At 51.3% G+C, this 16,226-nt stretch overlaps 1 protein-coding gene across 8 annotated transcripts in view; it reads left to right on the top strand.

The window, feature by feature from the left end:
- The window catches only part of OTOF (otoferlin), a 216,395-nt gene that overhangs the window by 92,119 nt on the left and 108,050 nt on the right, over window positions 1-16,226 (top strand). For 7 of the 8 annotated variants that reach the window (XM_074947330.1, XM_074947327.1, XM_074947329.1 and 4 more), the window contains exon 4: window positions 11,472-11,571. The exons of the other annotated variant lie outside the window; for it this stretch is intronic. In XM_074947330.1, coding sequence (XP_074803431.1) covers window positions 11,472-11,571 — 100 coding nt within the window. The remainder of the gene's footprint in view (window positions 1-11,471; window positions 11,572-16,226) is intronic. 8 annotated transcript variants of the gene reach the window in all.

Below are 16,226 nucleotides of genomic sequence, written 5' to 3'. Positions count from 1 at the left end.
GCAGCCGAGAGCAACGAGTGCAATTTGGCTCATGGAAGGTGGTGTGTTGGAGATGAGTAGGGTTGCTACCTTTCTAATGGCTGGTAACCGGACCTCCGAGGCCCTGCCCCCTTCTATGCCTCTTCCCCCAGGCCCCGTCCCTGTTCCGCCTCTTCCCCCAGACTCTGCGCCTGCTCCCCTTCTTCCCCCAACCCCCGACCCTGCTCCACCTCTTCCCCCAGGCCCCATCCCCTGCTCTGTCCCTTCCCCAGACCCCACCCCCTGCTCCGCCTCTTCCCCCGGGCCCCACCCCCTGCTCCACCTCTTCCCCAACCCCCGACCCTGCTCTGCCTCTTCCCCAACCCCCGACCCTGCTCCGCCTCTTCCCCTGGCCCCACCCCCTGCTCCGCCTCTTCCCCCAGGCTCTGCCCCTGCTCCACCTCTTCCCCAACCCCCAACCCTGCTCCGCCTCTTCCCCTGGCCCCACCCCCTGTTCCGCCTCTTCCCCAGGCCCCACCCCCTGCTCTGCCTCTTCCCCCAGGCCCTGCCCCTGCTCCACCTCTTCCCCAACCCCCAACCCTGCTCCGCCTCTTCCCCTGGCCCCACCCCCTGCTCCACCTCTTCCCCCAGGCCCTGCCCCTGCTCCGTCTCTTCCCCCAGCCCCACCCCCTGCTCCGCCTCTTCCCCCAGCCCCACCCCCTGCTTTGCCTCTTCCCCCCAAGGCCCTGATTGGGTAGTCTCGTGTATCAGAGGCACTGTTCCAAAGTAGCTCTAATGGTTAGACCTGGTTGTCTGGGGTTTCAGCTCTGCTGATTTACAACAAAGACCCTCAATTAAATCTTAATGAGGTCTGTTATTACACAGTGGAGACAGAAAGGGTCAAATGGTGTCAGATAGATGCCCACACAGCCAAGTACAAATACCCTCTCTCAACGCCACTGGCCTTTGGCACCCATGTCCCTGGCCTAGCAAGTGCAGTTTAGTTGAGGGTGAGTCCCTCAATCAGGGTAGGCCAAGCACACTTCTGCTGCCCCTGGCTCACACTGCAAGGATACACAACCCTTTATTATCCCTGCCCCAATAACAAAGTGACTTGTGATCCAACACCAGCCAAAAGCGATCATTTGTGCAAAGGAGCCCCATCATGCTGTGCGCCTAGGCAGAGTGGGCGGGTCTATGCAAACAAGGTCAGCTCATGAAGTCTTCTCCCCCAGCTCATCACCAGACGTCAGCGGAGAGCTTGCGCAGACCCTGCTTACACTGACAAGTGCTGAGGCACTTGCGATTCTGCAGCTGGGGTTTGCAGTTGAGCACAACTGCACCCTGGGCAAAATACACCCTTGTAACAACCAGTGGTGTCTGCGCTCAATGGATTGAGCCTTCCTCCGTTGCCGTACGTTCCCCAACGGGATCCCTTGGGCCCACTCTGCTCCAGGAGCTTTCCCGGGCGGCTGGAGATGATGTTCGTGGTGGACTTGAGGAACACGTGGGGTAGCAGGGCACGCTCAATAGGTCAATGATAATAGCTCTACTGCAGTAGTTAATTATTATACTGAAAGTGCCGACAGAAGTCATTCTGAATGGGGAAAAGGGATGTATGAGGCATTTGGCGTCTTCCCAGACAGGGCTGGCAGCAGGACTGGTGGGCATGAAAATTTGGCCTGATAGAGACTAGTGGGCCAAATTTATTCCTGGTGTAACTCCCTCGAGGGGGCATGGGATTATAGTGGGGATGAAACTGGCTCGAGAGAGGTGCCCTCACAAGTACCTGCCCGTCCAGGAGGCGAGTATCGTTATCATAGAATCATAGAATATCAGGGTTGGAAGGGACCTCAGGAGGTCATCTAGTCCCACCCCCTGCTCAGAGCAGGACCGATCCCCAATTAAATCATCCCAGCCAGGGCTATGTCAAACCTGACCTTAAAAACTTCTAAGGAAGGAGATTCCACCACCTCCCTAGGTAACGCATTCCAGTGTTTCACCACCCTCCTAGTGAAAAAGTTTTTCCTAATATCCAACCTAAACCTCCCCCACTGCAACTTGAGACCATTACTCCTTGTCCTGTCCTCTTCTACCACTGGGAATAGTCTAGCACCATCCTCTTTGGAACCACCTCTCAGGTAGTTGAAAGCAGCTATCAAATCCCCCCTCATTCTTCTCTTCTACAGACTAAAAAATCCCAGTTCCCTCAGCCTCTCCTCATAAGTCATGTGTTCCAGTCCCCTAATCAATTTTGTTGCCTTCTGCTGGACTCTCTCCAATTTTTCCACATCCTTCTTGCATACAGATGTAGGGGCATAGCGAGCAGATCGAGGGACGTGATCGTTCCCCTCTATTCGACATTGGTGAGGCCTCATCTGGAGTACTGTGTCCAGTTTTGGGCCCCACAATACAAGAAGGATGTAGATAAATTGGAGAGAGTCCAGCGAAGGGCAACAAAAATGATTAGGGGTCTGGAACACATGACTTAGGAGGAGAGGCTGAGGGAACTGGGATTGTTTAGTCTGCAGAAGAGAAGAATGAGGGGGGATTTGATAGCTGCTTTCAACTACCTGAGAGGTGGTTCCAGAGAGGATGGTTCTAGACTGTTCTCAGTGGTAGCAGATGACAGAATGAGGAGCAATGGTCTCAAGTTGCAGTGGGGGAGGTTTAGGTTGGTGATGATTCTATGATTCTATGAGGCCTCACCAATGTCGAATAGAGGGGAACGATCACGTCCCTCGATCTGCTGGCAATGCCCCTACTTATACATCCCAAAATGCCATTGGCCTTCTTGGCAAGAAGGGCACACTGTTGACTCATATCCATCTTCTCGTCCACTGTAACCCCTAGGTCCTTTTCTGCAGAACTGCTGCCGAGCCAGTCGGTCCCTAGTCTGTAGCGGTGCATGGGATTCTTCCGTCCTAAGTGCAGGACTCTGCACTTATCCTTGTTGAACCTCATCAGATTTCTTTTGGCCCAATCCTCCAATTTGTCTAGGGCCCTCTGTATCCTATCCCTACCCTCCAGCGTATCTACCTCTCCTCCCAGTTTAGTGTCATCTGCAAACTTGCTGAGGGTGCAATCCACACCATCCTCCAGATCATTTATGAAGATATTGAACAAAACCAGCCCCAGGACCAATCGTTGGGGCACTCCACTTGATACCGGCTGCCAACTAGACATGGAGCCATTGATCACTATCCGTTGAGCCCGACAATCTAGCCAGCTTTCTATCCACCTTATCATCCATTCATCCAGCCCATACTTCTTTAACTTGCTGGCAAGAATACTGGGGGAGACCGTGTCAAAAGCTTTGCTAAAATCAAGGAACAACATGTCCACTGCTTTCCCTTCATCCACAGAACCTCTCATCATAGAAGGTAATTAGATTAGTCAGGCATGACTTGCCTTTGGTGAATCCATGCTGACTGTTCCTGATCACTTTCCTCTCCTCTAAGTGCTTCAGAATTGATTCCTTGAGGACCTGCTCCATGATTTTTCCAGGGACTGAGGTGAGGCTGACTGGCCTGTCGTTCCTAGGATCCTCCTTCTTCCTTTTTTTAAAGATGGGCACTACATTAGCCTTTTTCCAGTCGTCCGGGGCTTCCCCCGATCGCCATGAGTTTTCAAAGATAATGGCCAATGGCTCTGCAATCACATCCGCCAACTCCTTTAGCACTCTCGGATGCAGCACGTCCAGCCCCATGGACTTGTGCATGTCCAGCTTTTCTAAATAGTCCCGAACCACTTCTTTCTCCACAGAGGGCTGGTCACCTCCTCCCCATGCTGTGCTGCCCAGTGCAGTAGTCTGGGAGCTGACCTTGTTTGTGAAGACAGAGGCAGAAAAAGCATTGAGTACATTAGCTTTTTCAACATCCTCTGTCACTAGGTTGCCTCCCTCATTCAGGAAGGGGCCCACACTTTCCTTGACTTTCTTCTTGTTGCTAACATACCTGAAGAAACCCTTCTTGTTACTCTTAACATCTCTTGCTAGCTGCAACTCCAGGTGTGATTCGGCCTTCCTGATTTCACTCCTGCATGCCCGAGCAATATTTTTATACTCATCCCTGGTCATTTGTCCAATCTTTCACTTCTTGTAAGCTTCTTTTTTGTATTTAAGATCAGCAAGGATTTCACTGTTAAGCCAAGCTGGTCGCCTGCCATATTTACTATTCTTTCTACACATCGGGATGGTTTGCCCCTGTAATGTCAATAAGGATTCTTTAAAATACAGCCAGCTCTCCTGGACTCCTTTCCCCCTCATGTTATTCTCCCAGGGGATCTTGCCCATCAGTTCCCTGAGGGAGTCAAAGTCTGCTTTTCTGAAGTCCAGGGTCTGTATTCTGCTGCTTTCCTTTCTTCCTTGTATCAAGATCCTGAACTCGACCATCTCATGGTCACTGCCTCCCAGGTTCCCATCCACTTTTGCTTCCCCTACTAATTCTTCCCGGTTTGTGAGCAGCAGGTCAAGAAGAGCTCTGCTCCTAGTTGGTTCCTCCAGCACTTGCACTAGGAAATTTTCCCCTACATTTTCCAAAAACTTCCTGGATTGTCTGTGCACCGCTGTATTGCTCTCCCAGCAGATATCAGGGTGATTGAAGTCTCCCATGAGAACCAGGGCCTGCGATCTAGTAACTTCTGCGAGTTGCCGGAAGAAAGCCTCGTCCACCTCATCCCCCTTCCCATTATTCCCATTTCATATATGGAGTAACCAAGACACAGAGGCTAAGAGCCGCTCCTGCAGCTGGATCTGAAGGACAGACTCTCCAGCCTGTGCTGGGGTCCCTTTGGGGTTCGTTCATACACAGGGATCCGTGCTAGCGAAGCTGATGGAGCAGCCAGCCAGCAGCACAGTCTCACTGAACTAGCCATTCACCCCTACGACTTTCGGCTTATGCGCTGGGCATCCTGCCCACTGCCGCAGGTGAGTGTCTGAGTGTCCGGACTCTGCCCGGCAGCAGCTGCAGGAGCAGGCTAAGCAGGCAGCCTGGGCACCGTTCTCTCGAGCGCTTCGCAGAAGCTGAGATGGGCTGCCACACCGTGACCCTGGGGCATGCCCTGCCAAAGTAACCAATGACCCAGGCCTGACACATGCTGCTCCCAGGCTCGACACGGCCAGCGGTGCTCTGTGTGGAGTCATGCGTTGCCACTAACAGGTTGTTCTCAGTTCACTTGATCACTTGTTATCAGATCACTTGATGATTCCCTGTTCTGGTCATTCCCTCTGAGGCACCTGGCATTGGCCACTGTCGGAAGGCAGGATACTGGGCTAGCTGGACCTTTGGTCTGACACAGCATGGTCGTTCTTATGTTATATTCAGTTGCGAGCACTGCAAATACCAATTCTGCTTTGCCCTCCCACAGCTAGAACTCAGTGGCATTACAGCAGGGGTGAACCTGGCCTGAAGGTTTTACTAGCCTCTGGTGTGGTAAGTAAGGGCCAGCTTTTTAAAGGTGTTTAGGTACCTAAAACCGTTTGTTTCAATGGGAGTTTGGCACCTGAATGCCTTTAAAAATCTGGGCCCCTAGCTCCAGGTCTTCAAGTATTTTAGATTCATGCAGCAGGCTAAATAAGTTCAGATTCTCTCTGCTTCTCCTCCCGCCCCATCAGTGTATTCCGGTGGTGGGGAGGATCCCATGGGCCTGTGTTTCCGAGTTCAGATCCAGGCCAGCTTGTTGGCTCTGTGCGGAGTTTGTGCTGCTGCGTTCCAGGGTTTTGGTCTGGCGTGTTCTGTGGGCTGCTGGAGCGCAGGGCACGTACCTGTGCCTGCTGGGATGGTTAACGTCGCTACAGGTCATCAGCAGAGGTATCTGATTCCCTGCGCTGTTCACCTGACCCCATGCACCAGAGGGACAAGAGTCAGGACTCCTGGCTTCTCTTCCCAGCTTTGTTACTATCTCCATGTGTCACACCAGGCAAGTGACTTGACCTTACTCTGTGCCTCAGTTTCCCCACTTGTCAGTGGGGTTAATATTACTTACCCAAGATTCGTGAAACTGATGCTTGTTAAAGAGCTTTACATTCCTCAGATGAAATGTGCTGCATTATTGTAATGCGCAGGCATAATGTTTATGTGCTACCACTGCCATCTAAAGGAAGGAATCAGAACTATGTGTGTCATAGGCACTATAGTGCTAACAGCGAATGGAGACTCTCTTCATTTGAGTGGCAGGGGATTGGGTTTCTGGGGTAGGCACATCTGAGTTCTGTCCTCACTGCTGCCATGAAGGTCCCAGTGTCTGTGGAGTGCAGCCCAGTGACATCTGTGAAGTCCTAGGTGGGTGTGAATTTATTCCAAGATTGTGTTTTTACTCCCTTAGGGCCGTCACATGCTGGAATTTTAAACCAATAAATGCATTTCATTGAGGAAACCTTTTCAAGCTTTTAGCAAGGCTCTAGGATTACAAAGAGTATTACCAATTCTTTGACCATTGGGGGAAATATAGGCTCTGCGTCAGTCTTTCTCATGATACTTGAAAGTACACTTGAAAGAAGATCCAGGTCCCTGTTTGAGGTGGCCATGCATTATTCATTACATACACAGCGGAACGAAATACACACGCAATTCATGTTTAATGGGCTACATGGCATCTTAAATGAATACACAACAGCTGAACGCTGGTATCTCTGAGCTCGCTCAACATGGAATCTCGGGGGTGAGGCGGCAAAGGGTCCCTCGCACGTGACACTAATAGACCTCTCCAATAGAGGAAGAGTCTCCCACCAAATGGGCAGCGTTGCTCCATTGAACAGGTGGGCTTGCCTTCTTCTAAAGCATCAGCTACAAGGCATGTCACCAGGCTGGAGGGATGGATCGTCTGGGGCATCTCTTAGGTTCTGAGACAAGGGCTCAGGGAGGATCTCCCCGTTGCTATGGCTGGATGGTGCTGGCCAAACAAGCACATTTTGCCAGGTGGTTTGGTCAAATCAACTCTACCATCTTTGTTGCTCATGAACAGTTCAATTAGTGGCCCGGTGATTGGTCACATGGTATTATTTCTGTTCCCTGATTGGATAACCGAAACTTTAAAAAAATGTGAGACTAGCCAATAACGCATAAAGGCTTCTCCTGCTCCGACCTGGCTACGTGAGTGTGTTCACACAGGACCACAGTGACTGGTGCGAAGAGCAGCCAGTCTCCAAACCCTTAGGCAAACTATGGTGTTTCCAGGGATGTGAATGCAGAGGGAATAGCAAAGGGGTTGGAAGAGGTAGGCTGAAGGTCCCAGATGAGCCTGGATCTGAAGTCACTGAGGTCTGGTTTACTCGACACTACAGGGCAGCTTACGTCCACCTAACTGTGCACGTGTCTACACTTAAATTTGGCTCCCGCTGATGTAACTGCCCCACTACGCCGACTTAAAAACTCCACCTCCCTGAGCAGTGTAGAGTCATGGGCGACGTAGTTAGATCGACACAGTGTCAGTGCAGACGCTGGCCTCCAGGAGCCACCCCACAATGGCCCCCGCAGACAGTACAGCAAGAGCTCCTGGTGAGGACACATACGGCCGATACAAGGAGCAAAGAGGAGACGCACAGGAGCGATGTAATTACTGGGGCGGCTGCATGGAGGGCTGTCGTGTAGACATGGCCTGAGGGGCAAGTGACTGATGATCTAAGGGTTGTTCAGAAGCAGCGTCTCATTGCAGAGCAGAGCTGGGCTGGTGACAGGAAGGACGAAGGGCCCGCTGGCTTGGGAGTTGGGTGACTCAGGCTCCATTCCCTGCTTTGCTGCACATTCCCTGGGCGACCTTAGCCAAGACATGCAGGGTCTGCCTACGCTGCGAAAAAACCCCGTGACTCAGCGAGTCAGAGAGCCCGGGTCTAGGGTCCTGCACTACGGTGCTAAGCCAGCTGTGTCGACGGGCCCGCTCGGGCTGTGAAACCCAGCGAGGAGGGTGGAGCTCAGGGCTCGAGCTCCAGCCCACATGGGAACGCCTACACGGCTGGTTTTAGTGCTGTAGCGTGAACCGGAGTCTGTAGACCCCGACTCACTGCTGCAGGGTATTCTTTTTTTGCAGTGTCGACGTAACCGTAGTCTCTCTCTGCCTCAGTTTCCCATATATACAGTGGGGTAACAGCCCCGCTGTGCCTCACAAGGGTGCTGTGAGGATACATACAGCGAAGATTGTCAGGTGCTCAGATACTATGATGCAGGGCACCAGCTAAATTCATTAGCTAGCCAGTGTGGGGACCAATCTGAAGCCCAGTGAGCCCAGTGAGTTGGGGGAGGTCCCGGACTACAGGAAAAAGGCTAATGTCGTGCCCATCTTTAAAAAAGGGAAGAAGGAGGATCCTGGAAACTACAGGCCAGTCAGCCTCACCTCAGTCCCTGGAAAAATCATGGAGCAGGTCCTCAAGGAATCAATTCTGAAGCACTTAGAGGAGAGGAAAGTGATCAGGAACAGTCAGCATGGACTCACCAAGGGCAAGTCATGCCTGACTAATCTAATTGCCTTCTATGATGAGATAACTGGCTCTGTGGATGAAGGGAAAGCAGTGGACGTGTTGTTCCTTGACTTTAGCAAAGCTTTTGACACGGTCTCCCCCAGTATTCTTGCCAGCAAGTTAAAGAAGTATGGGCTGGATGAATGGACGATAAGGTGGATAGAAAGCTGGCTAGATTGTCGGGCTCAACAGGTAGAGATGAATGGCTCCATGTCTAGTTGGCAGCCGGTATCTAGTGGAGTGCCCCAAGGGTCGGTCCTCAGGCCGGTTTTGTTCAATATCTTCATAAATGATCTGGAGGATGGTGTGGATTGGACCCTCAGCAAGTTTGCAGATGACACTAAACTGGGAGGACAGGTAGATACGCTGGAGGGTAGGGATAGGATACAGAGGGCCCTAGACAAATTAGAGGATTGGGCCAAAAGAAATCTGATGAGGTTCAACAAGGACAAGTGCAGAGTCCTGCACTTAGGACGGAAGAATCCCATGCACCGCTACAGACTAGGGACCGACTGGCTCGGCAGCAGTTCTGCAGAAAAGGACCTAGGGGTTACAGTGGACGAGAAGCTGGATATGAGTCAACAGTGTGCCCTTGTTGCCAAGAAGGCCAATTGCATTCTGGGATGTATACGTAGGGGCATTGCCAGCAGATCAAGGGACGTGATCGTTCCCCTCTATTCAACATTGGTGAGGCCTCATCTGGAGTACTGTGTCCAGTTTTGGGCCCCACAATACAAGAAGGGTGTGGATAAATTGGAGAGAGTCCAGCGAAGGGCAACAAAAATGATTAGGGGTCTGGAACACATGACTTAGGAGGAGAGGCTGAGGGAACTGGGATTGTTTAGTCTGCAGAAGAGAAGAATGAGGGGGGATTTGATAGCTGCTTTCAACTACCTGAGAGGTGGTTCCAGAGAGGATGGATCTAGACTGTTCTCAATGGTAGCAGATGACAGAACGAGGAGTAATGGTCTCAAGTTGCAGTGGGGGAGGTTTAGGTTGGATATTAGGAAAAACATTTTCACTAGGAGGGTGGTGAAACACTGGAATGCGTTACCTAGGGAGGTGGTGGAATCTTCTTCCTTAGAAGTTTTTAAGGTCCAGCTTGACAAAGCCCTGGCTGGGATGATTTAATTGGGGATTAGTCCTGCTCTGGGCAGGGGGTTGGACTAGATGACCTCCTGGGGTCCCTTCCAACCCGGGTATTCTATGATTCTATGATTCTCCTTCCTCTGTGAAACAATGGTTAGATAGATCACTGCCCTGAGACTGAACAATGCCCTGAGGCTTACAAGGAAGAAGGAAGAGACTGTAATTAATGGCAGTGTTCTCACTGGCCCCAGTGTGCTGAGCACTATGAAATTATTTCCGACAAGCTCTCCAAATACATTGTCTGTAGCTCTGGGATAGCAGGATGATCTTTATCAGCACTGCAGATCCGACGGTAAGGGAGAGCGTAGCACATGCTTTGTGCCAGGGCTTCTGCTGGGTTATAAGCAGCTCAGTGTTTAATAGGTGGCCTCGTTTGCAGCATTGCTCGTTTCGTATGGCCTGGTGAGGTGCACAGATCGCTTTGGTGCCACGCCAAAAATGCAAAGCCGGAAACAGCAGCCTCAAACGGAGCAGCATCAAATAAACTGAACCGATGCTGAGATACAGGGGCACCGGAACAAGGAGGGTGAGGGCACCATGGCCGGTCCACTTCTAAAAGTGGGAGCGCTAGGCTTTCCCACATTTTACCGGATGTGAGGGCAAGCGACGGGGGAGGGGGTAGAGAGGAGCAAGCAAGGGGCAGGGTCTTGGGGGGAAGAGGTGGCATGGGAGCAGGGTCTAGGGGGAAGGGGTAGTGTGAGAGTGGGGGCTTAGGGAGAAAGGGGGTCGGGGCCACAGTTTGGGCACCAGTGCCCCACCACCACCACTTTTAGGGACCTTCTGCCACTCCTGCTGAGACAGCCCAGGGGCATTGACGCTGAGCGTTGTATTCATTTCCCCGTGTCATCTGACAGACATGGCTGCTGGTTAATTTACTTGCCAATGATGCCGGAGTTCCAGGCTGCCACGCTAGCAAACTGCAGAGCCGAGGGGCCTCGCTGGAGGATGAGGGGCCAGTTTGCCACAGCATCTGGCCGCCGGGGTGTAATTCTGCAGTGCTGGTCAGTAGGGTGACCAGACAGCAAGTGTGAAAAATTGGGGCGGGGATGGGGGGCGGGGGGTAATAGGAGCTTATATAAGAAAAAGCACCCAAAATCGGGACTGTCTCTATAAAATTGGGATATCTGGTCACCCTATGGCTCAGGCACCACGGCCACTGACTCCAGGGGCAAGTTGACTGTACAAGCCCGTCCACACACTGCAGCGACCCCCTGTGCTGCCAACCGCGGAGGAAAGGATGAGCGAGATGATGCACCTGGGAGCTGGGCTGAGAGCTGTGGTCCTCAGGCCTCCGCTACGGCTTGAGCTCCCTTCGCTAGCAGGAGTCGGAGCTGTTCTGTGAGCTCAGCCACTAGATGGCGCTCAGATACGCCACGCCAGTACGTTTCCTACGGGCCTATAGGAATTAGAGATGGAAAACGGCCCCACCTGGTCCCACCCCTCCCCAGCCCCGGTGACCAATCCAGGGCTGATTGTTCCTGGCAGTTCCCTAAGTCATTGGACCCTGTGCTAGCCAGTTTGTATGTTCTGCCTCCAAGCTCCTGCCCTCCTGGGTAATTTCAGGGAGGTTTCCAGCACCCTGTGCCTTCTGCTTGTGTCTGTAATGGGGTGTCCCAGCCATGGGCACCAGGCTGGGGACAGCACCTGCTGCAGGGAGCATCCTGGACTCTCCATGGATCCTGCACCTTTTGAAAGTCTCCCCCAGAGCTAGGCAAATATATACCAAGGTGGCAATGGAAATGAAGCCTCTGATTATAAAGACGCCCTCCCCCAGCTCCAACGGCAGCTGGGCAGGGGAGTTCCCTTCCCTTCGATGGCCGCGTTGGGCTGGCGGGGATTCACCGCCTCTCTCTAGGGCCCAGGAATTCTCCCAGCCTGCGGCTCCTCACCCCCTCTCCCGTTTGTTTCCTAGACTCATCGGCACGTTCCGGATGGTCCTGCAGAAGGTGGTGGAGGAAGGCCAGCTGGAGGTGATGGATACTTTAATAGACGACAATAATTCCGCCATTCGGGTAGGTGACACACAACAGTGGCCGCTTTCTGTCCTCCTGCAACGTGCGCGTGTGGCACCGCTGCCCCCTGCTGGGGGGAATGACAGAGCTGCATGAGTGCACATGAGACTGTCGCCCTCTAGTGTCCACCTATGCACCGGAATCTCCAAATCTTGGCAGCCTTTCCCCGTCAGATTTTACTGATTTCTCATGAAGGCTCATCCAGGGTCAAGAGGTATGAAACTATGGATGTGTGTCTACACTTTGAGCTGGCAGTGGAATTCCCAGCTTGAGGAGACACACCTGTGCTAGTTTCAGAGTAGCAGCCATGTTAGTCTGTATTTGCAAAAAGAAAAGGAGGACTTGTGGCACCTTAGAGACTAACCAATTTATTTGAGCATAAGCTTTCGTGAGCTACAGCTCACTTCATCGGATGCATTCAGTGGAAAATACAGCTCTCATCCCCTAATGCCCCTACTCTACTTGCTCTACATTGATGACATCTTCATCATCTGGACCCATGGAAAAGAAGCCCTGGAGGAATTCCACCATGACTTCAACAATTTCCATCCCACCATCAATCTCAGCCTGGACCAGTCCACACAAGAGATCCACTTCCTGGACACTACGCTGGACACTAATTCTGCAGTGCTGGCTCAGTAAGGTGACCAGACAGCGATGGTCACATAAACACCACCCTATACCGAAAACCTACTGACCACTATTCCTACCTACATGCCTCCAGCTTTCACCCTGACCACACCACACGATCCATCGTCTACAGCCAAGCTCTACGATACAGCCGAATTTGCTCCAACCGCTCAGACAGAGACAAACACCTACAAGATCTCTATCAAGCATTCTTACAACTACAATATCCACCTGCTGAAGTGAAGAAACAGATTGATAGAGCCAGAAGAGTTCCCAGAAGTCACCTACTACAGGACTGGCCCAACAAAGAAAATAACAGAACGCCACTAGCCGTCACCTTCAGCCCCCAACTAAAACCTCTCCGACGCATCATCAAGGATCTACAACCTATCCTGAAGGACGACCCATCACTCTCACAGATCTTGGCAGACAGGCCAGTGCTCGCTTACAGACAGCCCCCCAACCTGAAGCAAATACTCACCAGCAACCACACACCACACCACAGAACCACTAACCCAGGAACCTATCCTTGCAACAAAGCCCATTGCCAACTGTGTCCACATATCTATTCAGGGGACACCATCACAGGGCCTAATCACATCAGCCACACTATCAGAGGCTCGTTCACCTGCGCATCTACCAGTGTGATATATGCCATCATGTGCCAGCAATGCCCCTCTGCCATGTACATTGGCCAAACCAGACAGTCTCTACGTAAAAGAATAAATGGACACAAATCTGACATCAGGAATCATAACATTCAGAAACCAGTTGGAGAACACTTCAATCTCTTTGGTCACTCGATTACAGACCTAAAAGTGGCAATTCAACAAAAAAACTTCAAAAACAGACTCCAAAGAGAGACTGCTGAATTGGAATTAATTTGCAAACTGGATACAATTAACTTAGGCTTGAATAAAGACTGGGAGTGGCTCAGTGACTCATTACACAAAGTAAAACTATTTCCCCATGTTTATTTCCCCCCCCCCACCCCCTACTGTTCCTCAGACGTTCTTGTCAACTGCTGGAAATGGCCCATCTTGATTATCACTACAAAAGGTTTCCGCCCCTGTCCCCCCCCGCTCTCCTGCTGGTAATAGCTCACCTTAAGTGATCACTCTTGTTCCAGTGTGTATGGTAACACCCATTGTTTCATGTTCTCTGTGTATATAAATCTCCCCGCTGTATTTTCCACTGAATGCATCCGATGAAGTGGGCTGTAGCCCATGAAAGCTTATGCTCAGATAAATTTGTTCGTCTCTAAGGTGCCACAAGTCCTCCTTTTCATTTTACCTGTGCTAGTGCTGATCATGCTAGCAAGCTGAAAACTGAGTGGAATTACACCCCAGCTCGAAGTGCAGACATACCCCATTTCTGGGGTACTTTCAGATGATGCATAAAACCTGGTCCCATGGCTTTATCAGAGCCCTGAGCTCTACGCTGCTCCAGGGAATGGCAGAATAGGTCTGCAGGGAGCTAACGTGGCCTGTCAAATGCACATTGGCACATCATGCTCCCCAGAAACGAGCAGAGCAGAGCAGAGCGCACCATTGCTGGCAGACTAGAAGCCTAGGAACAAGGACTTGGAGACCCTACTCCGTCCCAGCTCTACAGTCGACTGTGTGCCCTTGGCAATGATGAAATTTCCCACTGTTCCATGCCATGTAGGTATGAAAACTATGTTTTAATGACTTAGGGCCTGATCCAAAGCCCACTGAAGTCAGTGGGGGAAACTCCGACTGCCTTCGGGTCAGCCCTTGTGTTTTTAACCTGGCATTATTAAAATATATTTGTCAAACTGAATCAACCAACAGCTGTTCCCTGCTGGGCTGCATGAGACGCTTTGAAGTTAAGCGGCTTCTGCATAGGTGGCAAGTGAGTCTTCCATTTGGGGAGGCTTACATACAGCTCCCTAGAAGTGGGGGGGCCACTAGTGCCTGGACTATGGCCCCGCCCCGACTCTGCCTCTTCCCCCCTAGACTCCTCCCACTCCTCTCCACCTTTTCCTCTGAGGCCCACCTCACCCCTCTGCCACTCGCTCCTCTCCGCCTCTTCCCCCAAGGCCTGGCCGCCCGCCCACTCCCCTGTGTCATGGGAGGGGGGCTTAGGGGGAAGAGGTGGGGCAAGGGCGGGGCCTTGGGGGAGAAGGCAGAGAGGGGGCAGGGCCTCAGGCCAGAGTGTGGACAGGGTCATGGTCTGGGCACCAGAGGCCCCCCACTTCTAGGGAGCTTCGCTTCCGGCGCTCCAAAGGCGGCAGGCCGACGCGCCTCCAAAGGGAGGTGACCCATGCTACATCCACGGCATTTGCCCTCCTGCATGGCCAGCCTTTTGGGGGGAGGCTTAGCCTCCCCAGGCCTCTTATACACACCGCCCATCATCTTCTGAATTATTTCTATGCAAAAAGGCTGGCATTTTGAAAAACAGGGGTCCATAATTTCCTGAGAAATTTAAAAACCATAGGGGGAAAGTGCTTCCGGTGTGCCAGCTGCTCGCAAACGTGAGGACTAGAAGACTAGGAAGCTGATTTCACCTCTGTGTGCGGCAAGGTTGAGAGTGATGCTGGAATCCTGCATCCCACTCGGGTGTCCAGTCCTTAAACTGGCGGTTGAAAAATGGGAGAGGGGACAGGAAGGAGCCAAAGGAATGAGTCGAGGGCTGGAGAAGACACCTTGCAGTGAGAGACTTAAAGAACTCAATCTGTTTAATTTACCAAAAAGGAGATGGAGAGGTGACTTGAGCATGGGGTGTAAATAGATTGGGAAGCATTCGATTTTTATTAGTAAATGTCGATAAACGTCACTTTCACCGTACCCGCACCCACCCAGGGGAAAAGACTTCCACCCAGGATACTTGACATTGACAGGTAGGCAACGTAAGAAAATGCTGCTTGAGGACTTCTTAGTTTGATCTGAGGATATTTACTTCGTATGTTTTGACCTGTGATGTTTACCCGTTTATGTTTTAAAGGTTGTAAAGTTTTCACTTTTTGAATCGCAGTATCTCATGTCATTAAGTGATTCTTGTCTGATCTCCCACATCACCTGCCCCTGCCCCCAATTTCCTGCAACTGTGAAAACCTAAATTGATAAAAATAGAGAAAAAATGCTTTAAAACCCACGATTCTGCACAGCTGTGAAAATTTAAATCACTAAAAACTATTTTAATGCTTAAAAATAAACATCTATACTATCCGTGGAAATTGTTAAAAAAAAATTGAATTCTGCCAAGCCTGTATATAAGGAGCTTTCTGGAGAAGAAATACTAGGTACTAAAGGATGCTTCAGTCTGGTGCAGAAAGACGAACAAAAAACCAACGGCTGGAAGCTAAAGCCAGAGAAATTCCACACATTTTCAATGGGGAGGGTTATTAGCTATTGGAACAAACTACCAAGGGAAGTGGGGGATGTCTTCAGATCCAGATTGGAGGCCTCTATGGAAGAAGTGTTAGCCACACACAAGTCATTGGGCTCAGGACAGGGTACCTGGGTGAAACTCTGTGACTTGTGAGGACCTGCTGGTCCCTTCTGGCTGTAAACTCTATGAATCTGTAACTAGAGGACTCAGTGCAGGACTGGAGACCAAGAGGAGAAGTGACCTAACTCTGGCTTCGCTACAGACTGACTGTTTGACCAGGGCAAGTCACATCTGGTCTCTAGGCCTCAGTTTCCCCATCTGCAAAATAATACTTCCCTGCCTCCCAGGGACGTTGTGGGGATTAATGAGCCAGCATTTGTGCCGTTCTTAGAAAAACATATAAAGCCCCATTGCCCATACCAAACTATCTTTTCCTGGGAATTTGGCACAAATGTTTGGCAGACAGAATGATAGAGTGAAAAGCATCTAGATCCCCCGTGGGTCCCTCAGTAAGTCCTTGGAGTCGCATCCTGTGTGTTCGCGTGTGAGGGAGAGAAACACATTTGATATATATCTGATGTTCATATTCCTGGGTTCAGACCGCTTGCTTTGGGACACTGTAACATCCCTGGAATATATTGTCCCTTAATTGCTGACGCCCTCCGACGGTC

The sequence above is a fragment of the Natator depressus genome, chromosome 3 (genome assembly GCF_965152275.1).
Source record: "Natator depressus isolate rNatDep1 chromosome 3, rNatDep2.hap1, whole genome shotgun sequence".
NCBI classification, from domain to species: domain Eukaryota; kingdom Metazoa; phylum Chordata; order Testudines; family Cheloniidae; genus Natator; species Natator depressus.
The sequence above is the reverse complement of the archived record's forward strand: the minus strand, read 5'-3'. Positions and strand labels throughout refer to the sequence as shown.